Source organism: Clupea harengus, chromosome 25, assembly GCF_900700415.2.
Source record: "Clupea harengus chromosome 25, Ch_v2.0.2, whole genome shotgun sequence".
Taxonomy (NCBI): domain Eukaryota; kingdom Metazoa; phylum Chordata; class Actinopteri; order Clupeiformes; family Clupeidae; genus Clupea; species Clupea harengus.
In genome coordinates, this window is record NC_045176.1 from 5,967,151 (window position 1) to 5,987,100 (window position 19,950).

At 43.2% G+C, this 19,950-nt stretch overlaps 1 protein-coding gene across 1 annotated transcript in view; it reads right to left on the reverse strand.

The window, feature by feature from the left end:
• The window catches only part of gpr158b (G protein-coupled receptor 158b), a 48,169-nt gene extending 33,431 nt beyond the window's left edge, over positions 1-14,738 (reverse strand). The window contains exons 1-2 of the mRNA XM_012817475.3: positions 12,822-14,738; positions 7,136-7,241 (exon numbers count right to left, since the gene is read on the reverse strand). Of these exons, the coding sequence (XP_012672929.2) occupies positions 7,136-7,241; positions 12,822-13,687 (972 nt within the window). The 5' untranslated portion in view covers positions 13,688-14,738. The remainder of the gene's footprint in view (positions 1-7,135; positions 7,242-12,821) is intronic.
• Between the last annotated feature and the right edge of the window lie 5,212 nt (positions 14,739-19,950).

Below are 19,950 nucleotides of genomic sequence, written 5' to 3' on the forward strand. Positions count from 1 at the left end.
TATTTTATTTTTCACATCTTCCATGGCTGACAAAGGCTCTCTATCATTTGATTTTCACCACCATTTTCTTCCAGGCCTTTTTTGTTGTTCTCATGGCGAGAGATAATAGAAAGTGGAATAATATTTTGCCCCGGTTTCTTCCTAAAACCTGGCTTAAGAGGCGTCCGTGGCGCGGGATCAGTGTCATCCCTCAGTCGTAATCCCGCAGGCTCCGTGGTCCTCTGCTTGCATAGGCTCTGTGTGGACTCATCCTCTTGGCCTAGCAAACTCACGGGCAGACGCAAAAAAAAAATAATCGATGCCCTTGTTGCCCTTGTCAGGGAAGGTGGCAGACTGCCATAGCTGGGGGGGTGAGTCACCCGCGGAGGTGTAGGGCCCCTCCCTACGCTGCTTTAATTACTGATTTGGACACAGCCGGGGGAAGCTGTGGACATGCCAGCCAGGATAGGGGGCAAACATCCATTAATTAATAAACACTTAAAAGCCATTAGAGATGGAGATAGAGATGGCAACACAGGGTGTGTGAGATTGTGTCTTAGAGAATGGGGTTGACCATTTTACAATTGATTATGTAGTTGATCGTAACATGGGTAGCTTTTTGCCATGCACAGTGGTATGACCCAAAGAAGGAGGACACCCATTATCATGGAAGAGGAATATGTTGTGCGCATATGTTGTGTGTGTGTGTGTGTGCATGTTGTGTGTGTGTGTGAGTGTGTGTCTGTGTGTGTCTGTGTGTGTGTGTGAGTGTGTGTCTGTGTGTGTGTGTGTGTGTGAGTGTGTGTGTGTGTGTCTGTGTGTGTGTCTGTGTGTGTGTGTGAGTGTGTGTCTGTGTGTGTGTGTGTGTGTGTGTGTCTGTGTGTGTGTGTGTGTGTGTGTGTGTGTGTCTGTGTGTGTGTGTGTGTGTCTGTGTGTGTGTGTGTGTGTGTGTGTGTGTGTGTGTGTGTGTGTGTGTGTGTGTGTGTATTTTCGAAGAGGAACTTTTGAACACTGGAATTTGAAACTCTTTGGAATGTCCAGATCATAGGATCAACATGTAGAAGGTTCATGCAGGGAAGTAGAACCAGCACTCACTACCTGAGAATTAGCATCAGTATGGACTATGCTATTATTCCCAATCCCAATACAGCACATCTGAGTAGCTGAACAGTCCTACCACAGACAGGACTGCGTTAAAGACCGCATGCTAGCTAGCAGGCCACTAGACAACACGAAGCATCATTCACAGAATATTTTACTTCTGTAATTTTAAATAAGATAATCGGTCAAAAATTAAGACTACAGCATTTCATCAGCAAAAAAACATGGGTGTTAGAAGGTGGTGGAAGCCATTTACTTTTGAGATTATGCTAATTTAATCCCAGTATGATCAGGGATTAGCAAAGTATATCTTGTCTCCGACAAGAATATGTGAATACACGAAGGTTACTGAGAATGGTGCTCTTAAAGTGACTTTATGTGTGCACATTAATTCCCAGCAACATTCATTTACTATCTGTTTCCCAGGAGACAATATGCTTGTGTGAGGTAGTGCTTGACAGCATTTTATACGGTTTTTCCTGATAACTAAGGCACATTCTCTGAAACAATTCACCACTTTCTCAAAACTACACACACATTTTCAAAACAACCCCTCACATCAGTACAACCCTGGTGCATCTATGTCGAAAACATATCCTCGAATGCCCTGAGAAATAGGGAACATGTGTGACAAAAATAATTGTGAATCTGGGATGTGTGTGTGGTCACTGAACCAGGCGAGAATCAAAGCAGTCCGCTGAAAACTACCATTATCCCAAAGACAACATCCAATACAGCTCTTCATTATCCCAAAGACAACATCCAATACAGCTCTTCATTATCCCAAAGACAACATCCAATACAGCTCTTCATTATCCCAAAGACAACATACAACACAGCTCTTCATTATCCCAAAGACAACATCCAATACAGCTCTTCATTATACCAAAGACAACATACAATACAGCTCTTCATTATCCCAAAGACAACATCCAATACAGCTCTTCATGAAAACTACCATTATCCCAAGGACAACATCCAATACAGCTCTTCATGCTTGTCCTCCTTCACCACCCCTCTGGTGTCTTGCAATGCCTACAGTGTGGGATCCATTGTTCCGGAACATACCAATGTGCCTTAGATACTGACTCTGCATTTCTGATTGGCCTGTTAAGAATGTTGTACTTGCTTGTTGAATTCAGATGGTGATGCCTTGAGTTTATTGCATTTATTGGATGTGTTTACTAAATGAGCATAATGCATACACATTGTGTGAATAGTGTTTACAGCTATAAGAAAAGCGCATATCTTTTGAGAACTGAGGCAAAACTACAGGTTTCTTGCTGAGGGAACAGGTTATAGTGCGTTTGCAATCAGGTAAAAAAAGTGTTCAAGTATGTATCTTAGTTTGTTTGGTTGTGTGAGGTTGTCTATGTGTCTGTTTGTTTGGTTGTGTGAGGTTGTCTATGTGTCTTTGTTTGTTTGGTTGTGTGAGGTTGTCTATGTGTCTGTTTGTTTGGTTGTGTGAGGTTGTCTATGTGTCTTTGTTTGTTTGGTTGTGTGAGGTTGTCTATGTGTCTGTTTGTTTGGTTGTGTGAGGTTGTCTATGTGTCTGTTTGTTTGGTTGTGTGAGGTTGTCTATGTGTCTTTGTTTGTTTGGTTGTGTGAGGTTGTCTATGTGTCTTTGTTTGTTTGGTTGTGTGAGGTTGTCTATGTGTGTTGACAGAGTATTGCGCATGACCTTGATGAGCATCGATGAGCAACATTCATAGCTTTTTCTGCTTCTCACTGGCCAAATACACTCTTACATGCATGCAGGTCTACTTCCCGGAGCAGCACTGGAAAGTGTGGCCTGCCAGGCTACGCAGAGCGAAGGCATTAGCATGTTGGGTAATCCATGTTGGATGAAGAGCCCCTCATTAAATCAGGTAATGAGAAGAGCGACGCCCACCCTTGCCAAGCATGCTTCTGCTAAATGAGACACAACCTTGTCAAAACACAGCACAACACCAGAGCAATTTACATTTTAAAACACCACTATTATCATAAGAAAGAACAGTGTGTGTGTGTGTGTGTGTGTGTGTGTTTCTGGGTGTTTCAGGGTTTCTGTTGGCTGGTAATTACCATGGTAATTTTTTGCCTAGTAAAAGAAAAACGTGCAAATTAAAAACTTGCTAGTCAAAATGTCCTGTAATAATGCTAATACGAAATGTAGCTATAACATAGACTATCCCTAATCAGGACATTCGTGTTTTGTCAGTGACACAGCCTATTCACAGCCTACAGCACTCTTTTCCCCAGAAGGGTGTGACCTCCCCTGAAGCAGCAGCTGCCTCTCTCATTGATGCCAAGAGCGCACGGCGAGATGTGGTGGCAGTGATGATGGCGCTCCACAGTTATGGGGATTTAACTTTTGCAACAGCTTGCAAAGTGCTCATCTATGAGTTCAGTGAGCTGTAACCCGTCTGGGCTACACTGGCTAAAGGTGTCTGGGCAGAGGGGGGGCGGGGGCGGGGGGGGGGGGGGGGGCTTCTCTCTGCCGAATGTAATTAAGACTGGAAATGACACTTAAAAAAAAAAAAAAACTGCTTACACACAACATTTTTACATGTCATACCTGTCACTCAAACAGCAGAACCTCACACCAACTCTGCAAAACTCTAAGCTATGCTAAGCTAAAGCTAATTCTCAGCCTTTCACTCAGTTTTCAGTTTAAAAAAAACAACACTTTTTGCAAACCAGTACACACAACAATCAGACACTGAACACTTGTGTGCCATATTAAGGCAACGCCCTTCAAATAGCAGGACGTATTCACCAGTTCCAAAGGAGGGGACTGGTTGTGATGCACCCTTTATGTAACATGTACAAAGGGTGATTCCCTACTGAACACTTTGAAATACTGTTTTGGTCTGGGCTACACTGGCTAAAGGTGTCTGGGCAGAGGGGGGGGGGGCGGGGGGGGGGGGGGGGGGGGGCTTCTCTCTGCCGAATGTAATTAAGACTGGAAATGACACTTAAAAAAAAATAAAAAATAAACTGCTTACACACAACATTTTTACATGTCATACCTGTCACTCAAACAGCAGAACCTCACACCAACTCTGCAAAACTCTAAGCTATGCTAAGCTAAAGCTAAGCTAAAGCTAATTCTCAGCCTTTCACTCAGTTTTCAGTTAACAAAAAAACACTTTTTGCAAACCAGCACACAACACACAACAATCAGACACTGAACACTTGTGTGTCATATTAAGGCAACGCCCTTCAAATAGCAGGACGTATTCACCAGTTCCAAAGGAGGGCATTGGTTGTGATGCTGATAGCAGGACGTATTCACCAGGTCCAAAGGAGGGGACTGGTTGTGATGCTGATGTGTTGCTGTGTCAAGTCCCACATCGGAGGCTAAGTATGATCACACAGTCATTTTTATGTAACATGTACAAAGGGTGCTTCCCTACTGAACACTTTGAAATACTGTTTTGGTAAAAAGTATTTGTTACTGTTACAACCTTCAGCGCCCTAAATGGCCTTGCATGTAGCTATGTGTTGACTGCATATATTTCAGTTTGCTATCATGAACTTCTTTTAATGAAACTATTTTGTATTTTCTATATTCTTATTCTGAAGATGCCAAAGGTGCACTGTCTATGTGCAACACTTCAGCCCACCGCGTTTCAGAAAACGACCTTTCTATGAGGTGCACCGTAACACTGTAACTTCAGAAGGCATAAGCAGCATAGCAAACATAACAGTGTTTTAGATTTGGATGGATTTACGTTTGTGTGCTTAGGTGCCTGTCAAATTTCATTTCATTTCCAGTGGACAAAAAAAAAAATCTACATTGAGTCGCAGTTGATGAGTACGGGTGGGAGTTTTGAACAGCCTTAAGCTTTTTTCTATTCAGGACGGATGAATTTAATTGTAGGCGATGTGCAGCCATATCTGTCCGCTCTGCTTCTGTACCCAAGGCAGGGGAGGACAACGTTTCCCTGTCGCTTCTGGGATGTGTTCCTGAAAAATCCCCTGCCAAAATATTCATGTCAAACAAATGACGTGAACTGAATAGACATTTTCTGTGGTCCTTGACGTAGTTGTTCTTGTGGTCCTTGACAGAGCAGACAAAATATGCAAACACACACACACACACACACACACACACACACACACACACACACGCACACACACACAGACACACGCACACACACACACACACACACACACGCACACACACACAGACACACGCACACACACACACACACACACACACACACATGCACACACGCACACACGCACACACACAGACACACGCATAGACCCAAAGAGACACACATAGTCCACTTGCATAAAATGAAACTTTTCTCCATCTAGGAGTCAGGAAATATGAAGTTAAGCCCTGGCGCTCTCCTGCGAACAATCCCAAGAGACACAGCACACAGACAAAAAGCATAGTCAATAATTCAGTGCCATCCATTACATAGCATTAACCATGGATCATACAATGGAGGCAGTTCTGCTGCACTACACATGAGCAAACACACACACACGCGCACACACCCACCCACACACACACACACACACACACACACACACACACACACACACACACACACACACACACACACACACACACACACACACACACACACTGACTGGCTCAGTTAATACTCTCTCTCTCTCTCTCTCTCTCTCTCTCTCAGAGACAGATGGAGCTTAAATCAGATGACGTCTCAAGTTCCACATCCAAAAGCACCGACACCGGAGGTCTGAGAGGCAACACCTCCACAGGCAGCGCTAAGAGGGATGGATGGATGGATGGATCCGTCGCAGCATAAGCTCTCAGTCATGACGCCAGAATGGACTCCAATTCAATTACCACATTGCTCACAGTGGTAAACACGTCAAACTACATTCTGCTCAAAGTAGGCACGCTAGTGTGGGCGCTCAGCGATGCTGGCGTACTGGATTGGTGGATGGGTGGATGGGTGGATGGATGGATGGGTGGATAGATGGGTGGATGGGTGGATGGATGGATGGATGGATGGGTGGATGGATGGATGGGTGGATGGGTGGATGGATGGATGGATGGGTGGATGGGTGGATGGGTGGATGGGTGGGTGGATGGATGGGTTAATGGGTGGGTGGGTGAGTGGGTGGGTGGATGGGTGGATGGGTGGATGGGTGAATGGGTTGATGGGTGGGTGGATGGGTTGATGGGTGGGTGGGTGGGTGGGTGGATGGATGGGTGGGTGGATGGGTGGGTGGGTGGGTGGATGGGTGGGTGGATGGGTGGATGGATGGGTGAAACCAGTGGCCGCTTGCAGCAATAGTTTGTATTTCTCCCACTGTGCACTTTTGATTTGGAACTGAGATCAATGTTTTGGGCTGTATTGGTAGTTGGATGTTAGGTCTACAGCCTCATCTTGGAATTATTTGTATACATTGCCACCCCACCCACACACCTCCCACAGAAGACTGGCCATGTGCGCATGGCAATGCATACACAACGCATGTTTCATTTGCGCATGGCAATGCATACACAACGCATCTTTCATTAGCGCATGGCAATGCATACACAACGCATGTTCCATTTGCGCATGGCAATGCATACACAACGCATGTTTCATTTTGCGAATGGCAAAACAGCTCTCCACTCCAACACACTACTTCATCAAAGACCTTTGCATGGCGCCTCCTGACCTTGGGCCTGGGGTCATCTGTGCCCATTCATCGATGTATTTTATGAAGTTAGAATATTCACTCTCATACCAGCTTGAAGTTAGGATGTTTCTGAGTATAGGACAATCATTCATATGTGATACATCATAACATATAATACATACATAGATACATTTTTTCAAATCTAATGTCTACCACTTCCCATTTCTCCAGGTTTGTGGTGTCGGAGCAGATCATAGGCAAGAATACTGAGAACAGTGATTAAAGTGGATCGACTAAGGCTGAAGATTATGTTGGTGGTGTCAAGCAGTCTAGTTTGTATTCATACAAAGTATGCCTGGGACAGTTTGCCAATGACCCCAATGTGCATTTGACCCCAATGACCCCTGACCCCAATGTGCATTTGACCCCAATGTGCATTTGCTACTCCTGTACTCACTTCCATGCTGGTCAGATTACAGCGATGGGTGCCCGCAAACCAGCCGCTGCTGGAGCACTGGTCAATGTCCACATCCTGCAGGTTCACATCCACTCGTACCACTCCTCTGCAGGGACAAACACAGAGAGAGAGATAGAGAGAGAGAGAGAGAGAGAGAGATACAGAGAGAGAGAAAGAGAGAGAGATAGAGATAGATAGATAGATAGAGAGAGAGAGAGAGAGAGAGAGAGAGAGAGAGAGAGAGAGAAAGTGTTTTACTGGTCTTGCTTGTTCAAGTAATTCAAAGAAGGAATGCATAAGAAGGATGTCCTCAAAATGAATGAAGCCTTGCCCTCGACATCCCCCCCCCCCCCCCCCAACACACACACACACACTTTATTTTGATTAAATTCCCCTGCATTTAAAATGATTGTGCAAAATGAAAATTGCAGAGAAATATTGCATTGTATGAAAATTTATCGAAATGACACAGGCTACAAATATGCCAAAGCCATTACTAGAACTCATTATGAAGTAATAGTTCTTCTGTCTCCATTAAAGTAAAAAGTGGACATGACCTCACTGCCAGCTCTGAAAGGTCAGTGGGAAGTGAAGGTTGCCGTAGCTACCGTTGTCTGGTTGTGTTCCGTTTTACACCACTGACTTGGCCCAAGCTACAGTGAGCTATATGGGGCATCATTACTGTGCCGTCAGATCATAATAAAGCCCGGTGGGCCTGCAGACAAGCTCATTAGGACAGGTTTAACTGCTGCAAGGGTTCGAGGGTCTTACCAGCAGACATCCTGAAGGTCAGTGTTCACTTCCAGTGTCTGTGAGGTTGGGTTAAAAGTCCTCTACCTCCACTGGTTAATGAGTGAGTGCTTTATTGAATCTCTTGCAGCACTGACGGAATGTTGCGTAACAACTGGCGAACAGACAGATTTGCATCAGTACCTTCACTACACTTCAGAAATACTGAGTCTTCCATTGGGTGGTGTTCAAATGTGTTCTGTTAGTGTAAAGATGTGCACTGTACTACAACTAGATAGTATAAATATGTGTGATGAAAATCACCCAATCAGTACTACTTCCTCCATTCCCTTCTCGTCCTTCAATTTGTTACTCTCTTGTTATTCAGGTTTGCTTCCACACCTAACATGTCACAATATATACGGGCTTGAACGCCCACAGGGACACGGGTTCGAATCTGACCCGAGGTCATTCCAGATCCCACTCCCCACCTCTCCTCTCCCTCTCATTTCCTGTCCAAACCTTCACTGTCCTATCCGATTAAAGGCAAAAAGCCCCCAAAAAAATCTTAAAAAAAAAAAAAAATTGTTGGTGGGGTGTGGTTCACTGTATTTCATGGTATTAAATCTTATTTCTAAACGTGATGCGGTTCATTGTCCTCTCCGTACAGCCACTATAGCCTGAAGTAGTTCAGCTTCATCTAAGTTGGTGGTATGAAGTGTGTGAGATAACGTCCCATAATGTATGCGAGGAGAGAAACACAGCATATGCTTGGCATTAACTACCATCCAAACCCTGCTGCTCTCCAGCGGCGGTGGCTCTCTTTGATGTGACACATGGGGAGTCGATCCCGCTGCAGACTAACAGGCATATCCAAACAAAGGATGGAGCTCAGAATGACAGACATTTTGGTGGATTCTACATGACAATATCAGGTGCTGGCTGGTGTTCAGCCATGTTTTTGATGCGCTGGCTGTTGGTCTCCTGTTCTAATGTTCTTGCAATGTTGCATCAGGACGTGAAAGACTGACAGGGGGAGTAATGTAGGAATTATATGTATTTATCTTTTATCTGTTTCTTCCATAGCAAAGTCCAGTTCAGAAAAAAACCCTCTTTTTAGACCATCAAAGGAATCTTAGAGGCTGGCAACATGGTTATATCTCTTTCTTTTTCATCCAAATCCTTCTGCCGAGACCCATGGCTGTCCAAAAGAACAGACTCGGAGCCAAAACTGACAGCAGCAGCGCAGGCTCGAGCACACAACACCGTCTGCTTCGCTCCTACCATTTGAGAGGCTCTCTTCACACCTTCTCACAGTCACAAACATTCCCTAGATTATGGACACCCAAGAGTATCCTCTGGGGAGACTACAAGCCTGTCAACTCTCTCTCTCTTCCCGGAGGGAGCTGGAGCAAACAGCTAAAATGACAGGTAAACTAGCCAAGCTCCCTGACAGAGGAGGTGTGGAAGCGAAAGAAAGGAATACAGAAGTGGACAGAAGGAGAGGGAGAGAAAGCAACATTCTATACATAGCCCCATTCTTTGGGCAACAACTATGTGCTCCTGGAATGATCAAACTATACTATATATGTCATAAATTACTGCTTTATGAATGTATCTGTTTTTATGAATGTTTTTTAGTACTACTTAAGATATCTGATAGATTAAAATGTTATTTTATTATTCACAAATGTATCAATTTGTTCATTTACTCACATGGTTAATGATTCTGCAACGCCTGTGGTTGAAGCTTATGCAATGGATATGAAATATTCAGTGAATGTTTTTCAATGACCTATTATCGCATAATGGTCTAAACCCTATCCCCAGCGGTTTTTGTGATGCTAAAATTCAATTAATAAGCATCAATGAGCATTGAAGACCAGGCCATCTGCTGCACATTACTGTATCAGAACCGATTGCAGATTCAGAACTGGGTAGAGGTGCCATTCATTAACCCTTTGAGAACACAGGCTCCTTTATTTCAGGAGAAGGCTGAAATAAAGAAAGCTGCCCACTGCTCCTGAGATCCTGGAGGAAGGACAGTCCGGGATGGGATAAATGCAGAAGACCTCAGGCCTGCGTGTGTGTGTGTGTCCTTTGTCGCCTCCATGTATTCACGTGTGTTGCAGTGTGCAGTGTGTCGCTTGTGCGATTAAAGTCTGACAATTATTATTCTCTCAGCTCCCAACTTTGGCATATATTGAGTAAATGTAAAACTCAAAGGTATATATTGAGTAAATGTAAAACTCAAAGGCATATATTGAGTAAATGTGAAACTCAAAGGCATTGAGTAAATGTCAAACTCAAAGGGATATATTGAGTAAAACTCAAAGGTATATATTGAGTAAATGTAAAACTCAAAGGTATATATTGAGTAAATGTGAAACTCAAAGGCATATTTAACTCAGTTTGGCTATTTGTATCTGGATGCTAGATGACAGCCGGTGGCCACGTTTCATTTGGCTGAAAGGTGGCATTTTGAATCATGTCATGAGGAACCATCCACAACATGGTTCCTGTCCTTCCTCGTGCCTGTTGGAATGAGATAGGGACATTTCTTCCTTTGAGCTCTCCTGACGACTCAACATCCAGAGTCAACCAATCAAAGGTCATCATGTCTGTGGATTGTATCAAAGCCCCAATATGGAGCCATTACCTTAATGGCAGACGCTGAAGCGTGTGAACTTTAAAAGTCACCAGTAGGAACTAACAGTTGTTAGTTAATCAGACTGAGTCACTGCTCTTTCTGTTTGGCAGAGCGGTTCTTTCGTTCCTTCCCAGGAGCTGTGTGACTGTGCTGGGCCTGTAACGCTAACCATGTCACAGGGGGAGCTCAATCTCAGTGTGGGTCTCTGTGTAGTTAAAAGGCCTTTAGCTCAATCTCAGTGTGGGTCTCTGTGTAGTTAAAAGGCCTTTAGAAAATGGACCTTCCTATAGACAGCACAGCAATGCTCCCTTTTAAATTCAAACCAATTCACGACCTGTCATTTTGAGTCCAGTGTAATGATAGGGCACTTTGACATAATGTATAGTGTAGAATTTCAGTCATTTTCAGGAAGTCATTTTCGCTTAGTGATTTGAATATGCAAAGGCCAAATGGCCAGTGATTCCCTCAGTTATACCATATTAGACTCTTTTGTACAGATGAAAATGAATATGACTTGACAGATATTCTCATATAAAAAGGCATTGGTATGAAGTAATATTGGCCTGTTAAAGTCATACTAGACTCATTAAAGTTAAGTCCAGTGGGTGTCAAGTTGCAGGTGTGGTGTATATCTTTCATCGTTTATTTAGGGCTGAATTGATTTTGGAATCACACAGACAGGGTGCTGTAAGATGACACGCTTGGAATTCTCCCGCTCCAGCCTTCTTAGAAGCCGCGTACACACCTACCATATTAGTGGACGTGAATTAAATATCTAAGGATGGGCAGATACACACTTACACACTCTCTCTCTCTCTCACACACACACACACACACACACACACACACACACACACACACACACACACACACACACACAGACACACACACACACATATGCACACAGATATACACAGAAGCAATACATGTCAAATGTAACCACATTATATTAGACTGTTAAGAATCACAAGATTTGGTGCAACGCGGACGACTCAAATAGACTGTTAAGATAACAAGGACATTAACTAACTTGATGGTGTACTAGTTAGTGTTCTCATAGTGTTTTGATCTGATCACTTGTCTTGGGTTTTAAAATGTTTGCCATGTGCTTAGCTTTCATGTTTCAGTGAGGCGTATACATGGAGCATAAATTAAACATAAATCCTCAAAGAACTAGCCAGTGCCATTTTAGGATTTGTCCCTGTAAGAATACTCATCTTTTGAGTATCAAGTCAAACTGCAATGAAGCCTTTTTTACATTTTTATATTTATATTTGAAGATTTTAAGGTGAAATCATATTTTGCACCAGTTCAGATGATTCTACAAAGATAATTCCAAGATATACAGAGGGCCCCATAACAAGGCTTTCCCTCCTACTGTGACACAGGCGTTCCATCCTACTGTGACACGGGCGTTCCATTCTACTGTGACACTGGCCCCATAACAAGGCATTCCCTCCTACTGTGACACGGGCGTTCCCTCCGACTGTGACACAGGAATAATTGAGATGGTTCTAACCAGCCCATTCCCAGACAATACAGGAGCAAGTTAAGCAATCAGGTTCATTAAATGAGCCACTGGAGCAGAGAGATGCAAAATCATGAGGAGATTTAGCACTTTAGCACACATCAGACCCTGCCAAGACCACTTTCTCCCAGTCTCCAAATATTAAAGGTCTGAGCCAATAATACTGGGATACTCCCTTTTTTAATTTTTTTTTTTTTATTCTATTATTTTACATTTATATTATCTCTGACTGAACCATGTGTGAAAGCTACAATTATGCTCTTCCCTTCTCTCTATATCATATTGTGCTATGTGATGGAGAGGCCATATTACTCGTAGTTCTCTTTAGGTGCCTGAGGTGACCAGGGTTTGTATTCTAGTTTCTTCCCTTATCCTGAGCTGGGTTCGTAATCCTGGGGGGCTCTCCCACCGCCAACGCCTTCCCTTACCCTAAAATGGGTTAACACCCAATCACTACCTTTACCCTTAGGTGCCTGAGGTGACCCTGAGGTGACCCTAACCCTAATCCTGAGGGGGTCAGCCCCCCAACCCCCACCTCTCACACTGGATAGCTTGTGGTATTCCATAGTGTAGCGAAACTGATGTTCAGATAATTGCCATTGTTTGTTGTGTGTGTATGACCCTTTACTTACATTATCTTGTTAATAGTAACCGTATGAGGACACTGTATACCCAATAAGCTGTTCTACAACCAATATTTTGAATGTTTAGGAAGATTATGTAGACCAACCAAAACAAAAAAAACAACAGATTTTCAGACGTGCCCTAGTGTGCCATACCTGAACTCTGGCGCCAAGTTAGCCCTCAAGCCGTAGAAACCCGCCGACAAGGTGAGGAGCCAGAAAGGAACAAAGTTTCCGCCCTCACACTCCAGGTACGGGGCAGACCACTTGATCTGATCTTTGTCAAGAACATAGCTCTCCTGAGCGGCTCGGCCATCCCTGCTCGCCCACCCACGGAAAATGTGTGGCTTTTTTCGGTCCCTAAATTCGTTGTACCACTCTGAATCCGGCGCTTTGTTTCTAAGGCGATGGGCGGCAGATGATGAAAGGTCCTGGAGAACTATCTCCTTGTCTCTTCTGGTTGCTTGCAGAAAGACGTGAGGGCCAGGTGTGGGCGACTCCGCATGGAAAGTAACCACTGCCCTGTGGATTTTGGAGTCTCCCTCCAGCATGCTCCTGACCAGCGCATGGTACCACTGAATGTCGCGCCTTACCGTCTGCTCTCTCGACCTGTTCGCTTGTAGAAGCATATTCAGGAAGTTGGTGGCATGCGCCATGGTGTCCAAAACACTGTGGAGCGAGTAGTGCGAGGCCACCTGGGAGCCACCGCGCAGGCTGCTTAACTCGTACCGCCGTGAGCAGTTCACATGTTCCAGCGTCTCAGAGTCTCCCGTGTGGAGGAAAGCGGTCACCACCCTGGGCAGGTCCTCCTCAATTTTGTGTGCGACCACCGCGCGCTCAGTGACGGGCTTGTTAAACAGAGTTGGGTGGTATTGAGGGTCACGATTGTTCGGAGTGCTGAGCAGAGGATATCTTGTCCTGGTCTCCGAATCTTTGTCATTTTCAGACCATTCCACGTATCCATAATTAGAACTGAAAGCAAATCCTATTCGTAGGAGCAGGTATATCAGGAAAATACCCATACCGTTGTTCCTTCGTGCCAGATAGAAATACAGATTTAGTTTACATCCAGTCTGTTGGGCTCACCGTACCTGACATTAGCAGAACTTCGGATCTTTTTCAACGGACTCGGTAATCTCTGGATAAAAGTTGGTGGACATCAGCCGCCCATGCGTTCCACTTGCATATAATTGATAGTATTGAAACGGATCGAGTCGCTTACATGCTTCCCACTGTCGTCTTTTAAATGCCTCTGGAGTTTAGTCGCATCATTTACCATTGACGGTCTTGTTCCTTCTTCTGCTGTATATTACCAGATGTTACCAATCAGACGCTTCCACCGAAAGAATGCGTTGCAATTCACTAAACCACTGCCTGATTGCCTGCACACCGTACCTTCGCAAACACTGTGATGACAGATCACACGAGAACCTCAGAGAGAGCTGGAATGCTCTCGTATTCAGTTTCTTTATGGTATACGCCAGGACAGCTCACAAATCGTAGACTTCTCTATGGCCATTTCTTCCGTCAATCACGAAACAGGGTGGATGTAAGGTGGGGAGAAGAAGGGGAGCTGTCCAGTGCTGAATGAAGCGCCAAGGGTGGTCAAGGAAGATATATTAATTAGATTTGTTATCCTGTCGATATCTAGAAACAAAGTGATACTAAATATAATTCATAGAATGTATACTTTCCTGTCGTTTCCATGTCAGATTGCTCTGGTGTGTAAACAGCAATGACGCATCAAAAGTAGAATGTTGAAATGTACAATCAGCCGATCTAGTTTTTTTTCCATTTAATTTCGCCACGTGATCTCTGTTTTTTGGTTATTTTCAAAAATTCTTTACGATAAGTAATATAGCTTTACTTCTTATTTCCGTCATCCTAAGACATCGAAGGACAGGCTGTGTATAGCCTAGTGTATTATGGCTGATGAAGCCCATCACCTGCAATAGCCAAGTCAAACTCCTGCCAACTAATTCACTGGCCCTTTCGTTCTTCTCATACTGTAAAGACAGTACACAAACATCACAGTGTCAGGTAGCCATTTTCCCCATCCTTACCCCCACCCTCCTCTCAAGTAGCAACGCCTTATGTGACCTGATGAATATTTCAGACATATTCATATTTGGAACTTCATCAACATTCTTTACAAGCTGGGCTGCCGAGGCAATAACTGAAGCACTTCAGTGCAGCCTCTCTTTTAAATGTTGTCACAGTGCTATATTTAATTGATGAGGTTTTGTTTTGGATTTTCAATTTTAGGGCACAAACCATGATCTTTTCAGTCATAAGCATACATTATAAAAAAAAAAATTCTTTTTTTTTTACATTTACATTTACATTCATGTGAATTTCTCATGCAAATGCATTTGATTTCTGGTGGGAACTCAGTTTAATCTATACAGTAGGATTAGTACAACATACTGTATATTCCTCATTCAATTCAATGTTATTTATAAAGTACCAATAACAATTTAAAATGGCTCCAGTCGCTGCACAGAGCCCTGAGCCTGAACCCCCTACGGCAAGCACTAAGGAGACGGGGGCCAAGGAGAAACTCCCTTTTAACAGGAAGAAGCCTTGAGCAGAACCTCAGCTCAAAGGGGGGACCCATCTACTTGGGGATGGCTGGGTAGAGAGAGATAGAGATAGAAAAGGGGTGGGCGGGGGCAGAAGAGTAGGGAGGAGAGAAGGAGAAGAGAGAATCAGGAGCAAGCAGATGGATTTATAAACGTATCAGAGGATGGAACATATTAGCACACATGTGGCATGTGTACATGATACATACATGATTACACGAAAGGTATATATATATACATGAAATATACAGAATTAATAGTGGATAAAAATGGAGAGAGCCCGTATTCAAAATATTGACTGTAGAACAGCTAAGTGGGTCCTCATAAGGTTACTTTTATAAGGATAAGCGGAGAAATAAGCAAGATGCCAATGATGGCATTTGTTTATTTTATGGGTAAATAGGCTGTCACATAGTATGTATTAGTATGTATTAGTATGGATTTTTAAAGAGTAGACTTTTGTGCATAATAGTTTGGTGGGAGTGGGCAGCTGTAAGCAGAGGGTTTCTGCAGGTAGACTGCACCAGCATCCCACAGTGGAGATAGTCTAGACTAGGAGGAGGGGTGGGGGGTGGGGGGTGATCCCCTCTGGAGTACGAACCCAGATTAGGGTTAGGGAAGAAACTGGGATACAAACCCAAAGAGAACAACAAGTACCATGACCACTTCATCCCTATCAACGACATAGTACAATATGATACATAAAGAGAGGAAGGGGTAGAAGGGGAAGGGGATGTTGTCTGGCATGATCATTTTAAATATTAGTTAATCAGGAACACAGGAAAAGATGTTTCATTCCTTGTGCTATTTATTGGGGACTTCCCAGGTTTGGGTTAGATTAAGTTCCCAGGTTTGGGTGAAGACAGACTGCATTCCAACCGCTCCTTGACTGCTGTATCTGTGTCAATGCCACTGGTAGATATGGGGCTTTAATCACCACACTGACCTCCCCAAGGAGAAAGAGGCTAGCCTGTCTGGGCAAGACATAAAAAAAGCCTCCAAAAAGTGACTGGTGTTATCTCACACATCCCCCACAGTCTCATCCCCACAGTAGAGCCAGAGGGTGAGAGGGTGTGCGACAATTTGTGAATCATGACTACATCCACGTACACAGAAGGCTCAGCAGTGGTGTCTATAGGATGCAGTAAAGAGGAAAGTTTTTAGTCTAGACTTAAAGGACGAAAGGGTGTTTGTTTCTCAGATGGAGACAGGAAGATTATTACACAGGATGGGGGCTTGATAGCAGAAGGCTCTTCCGCCTGTTGTGCTTTTTGATTCTCTTTACAAGATGACCTGCGCCCTGGGAACGAAGGGTTCTAGCTGGGCAGTATGGGACAATGAAGTCCTTGAGGTAATCTGGAGCTAGGTCATTTAGAGCTTTGTATGTTAGAAGCTATACTCAGCAGACATACACCAGTGAGGGTTACTTTCGTGGAATGTCAGAAATACAAACGTCTTCGTACTGCTGGAGGATGCACCCTCTGCTGATCAATAATTGTACCTGTGATATGTCTGAAGTGATTAGATCTCCTCCGGTACTGTTTGAGAGGAGGTATTCAGCACATGTGGAGCTTTACTGATCAGCGATCAGTGAGCATGTGGCTCTAGATTCCCCTCGCATCACCTCTAAATAAACAGGAAGAGTATTATCATTAACTCTCACTGGCCACATCCATGGGTACCCTTTTCTATACCGCCCGAGACAGTGTGTGTGTGTATCGTGTGATACCTTTGACTAATAAGTAGCTGCTGTGGCTACAAAGTGAAGTAATCAGCCACAGTCTCCGATATGGTGTGATGAGATGGTAGTGTTTTAGTGGCGCTGTTAACATTGGCATTTCTAAATGCCAACTATAGTGTTGACATGACATGGTGACAGTTTACTTCACCTCAGAGATAATACAAATATGTATTTATATATTTGTATTTATTTAGTAATACAAAGTATTTGTTAAGTAAGTATATTTAGCTCAAGAGTGTATTTGCAAAGTAAGTATACAGTATTTACCTAGTGTATTTTCACTAGAATATTTTTGCTTGCATATCTGTAATACAATAACCTCTGTGTCACACACACACACACACACACACACACACACACACACACACACACACACACACACACACACACACACACACACACACACACACACACACACATAAATCCTCCCTGTGTACATTTCTGGTCCTCCAGAGATTACCGCTCATACATCCACTCTTGCCTCAGCATGTGGAGGATGGCACTGTCCTGACAAACCCGAACAACCAACACCTCCTGCCTTTCTACACCTCCTTTGAAATTCATGCAGTGCAGACAGCCTCCTGCTGTGTTCAATCACACCGCCACAAAGATAAAGTGCCACTTTTCTCACAGAGATCAAATGGATCTCATTAAAAGGACAAAGGACAGCACGAGTTGTTAATGTCACAGGGGTGAGGTTAAAGATGAGTGAAAGATCTGTGTTATGCCTTCTTTCTCCTCAAGGTGAACCAAAAACGAGAACATGAATGTACAAAGCTTAAGTCAGACTGAAGTCAGAGTCGAGTGAAATCTGTGAGCAAATTCATATTCTGATGATCTTGTTAGGATTTATTATTTATTTCTGGTTGGCTCTGGGTTCATGTCTGTACTTCTATCTTAAATTTAAAACTGTACCTCATCAGACCTTTTACAAATTGAGTTACAGTTAAAATTGAGTTTTCAAATGAACCCAAACCATGCAAACATGCTTTACACTATTTTTATTATAGGTTGTTTTAACTATGTTTTTTTAACTATGTTTTTACTGTAGAGTGCGCTATAAATTAAATAATAATAATAATAATAATTATTATTATTATAAACAAACAGATTATTTGGGAAAGCACAGCGTGTGCAACACCACACAGGTCTCACCTATCTGACCTGCGTGTACAGGTCTGCATTTGAATCAGGCAGAGCATTCACACATCCACCTTAAACATCATGCCATTACCTTTTGGGTCTTTTCCAGATCTCGTACCACTATATCTATTGAACTGTTCCTATAAGCAGAACATTGGCTTCGTGTGCCTGTGGTGAGAAATGCACCTAACTTGAGAGCAGGTGGCCCTGAAGTTCTGCTTGCAGGGATCAGTCTTGGTAGAGCTGACATCTGTTAGGCTGTCGAGATGGCTGAGTGTGAACTCGCAGGCGTCATCTGCATGGGATCATTATTCCCTGGAGGCCTGAGAGTGTTGACAATTCCACACATTTGCATCCTTACTTACACACACACACACCGAAACACACACACACACACACACACACACACACACACACACACACACACTCACACACACACACACACACACACACACAAAGCTAGACAGAGCCCTCCTCACCATCACTTATTGGATCAAGCCAACAGCCTGAGAGAAGAATGCAGTGTTCAAAGTCAGATGCCACAAAGGACTTGGGAATAAATGAGATTCAGTGAAATGGGCTGTATTGAGTATGTGCACAACTCGTTAATTTTCTGCCAATGTATTGCCATGTTATGTGTGACAGAGTAGGTCACTTTATGTCTTGACAGCACATTGGATTTGGTACCTTTTATGCTGTGACTTCAAACAAGGTTTTACTAACATGCCTCCTGTCGTGTGAAAAGTAATTGAAATGAATCTCTTTGGAAGGCAGGCAGGAGTTTTTACATAATATTTAGATACATCAGAACCATAAGCCCAAAGACGGTACCACCAGACTGCTTTGTTTTGCAAATGAATATTACTCAGATCTGTATTTGTGTTTTTATTCTCTCTGTCTTTTTCTTTCTTTCATTTCAGCCTACATCCTTATTTGTCAAACCTTCAAATGAAACTATTCAATGAGAAACACAGCTTTATACTCTCCCAGCTCAGCTCAGCTCAGCAAGTGGGTGAGCTGGAGCCTCTCTGGGTTCCATTAATTAGCCAAGTTTAATGTCAGCGAGGGGAATCTTTAATATCGGCTCCATCATTTGATGAATTTTGGATGGCAGGGAAGCCATCAGTCAGCCACACAGTTTAAACCAGCTCTGGTGAATGGTGGGATAGCACTGTTCTAAAAATAACTCACTAGTGTGTGTGTGTGTGTGTGTGTGTGTGAGAGAGAGAGAGAGAGAGAGAGAGAGAGAGAGAGAGAAAGAGGAAGCTCCTACTGAGATTTTCAAGGATAAATGAGGTCTTCTTTACTCAATTCCAAAACAGTTATTTAGCCTCTTCAGGATCTTTATGGTGCTGCAGGATTGTTTCACAGAAGAAAATAAATCCATCACAATCTCCTAGCTGGTTCCAAAGCTATTTGTTTTTTTTCCAGCTCAGCCATGTTGCCTACAATGTTGATCTGAGTTGATTTGAGTTATTCAATCAAACTATTTAATCCGTATTAGTGCACTATTTAGAATGCCACCATTATATATGACGCCTACATTCTGTTGTAAGGAGAAAAGTTGGAAAAAATAACTGCTAAATGAATGTTTGGATGAATGAAATGAATGAATGTGTTTGTGTAAAAAAAGGAATGACAGATGCGACTGTTATAAAATACATTTAATTCATGCTAGTCAGGTGACCCTTGATCTAAGCGTCTAAAAGCATGGAAGTTGAAGATGAAGATAATATTGAAATAACCATTTCATGATTAATAAATAAAATAGCAATTCGTCCCTGCCTCTAAATATGAGTCATATTAGAAATATTTTAGT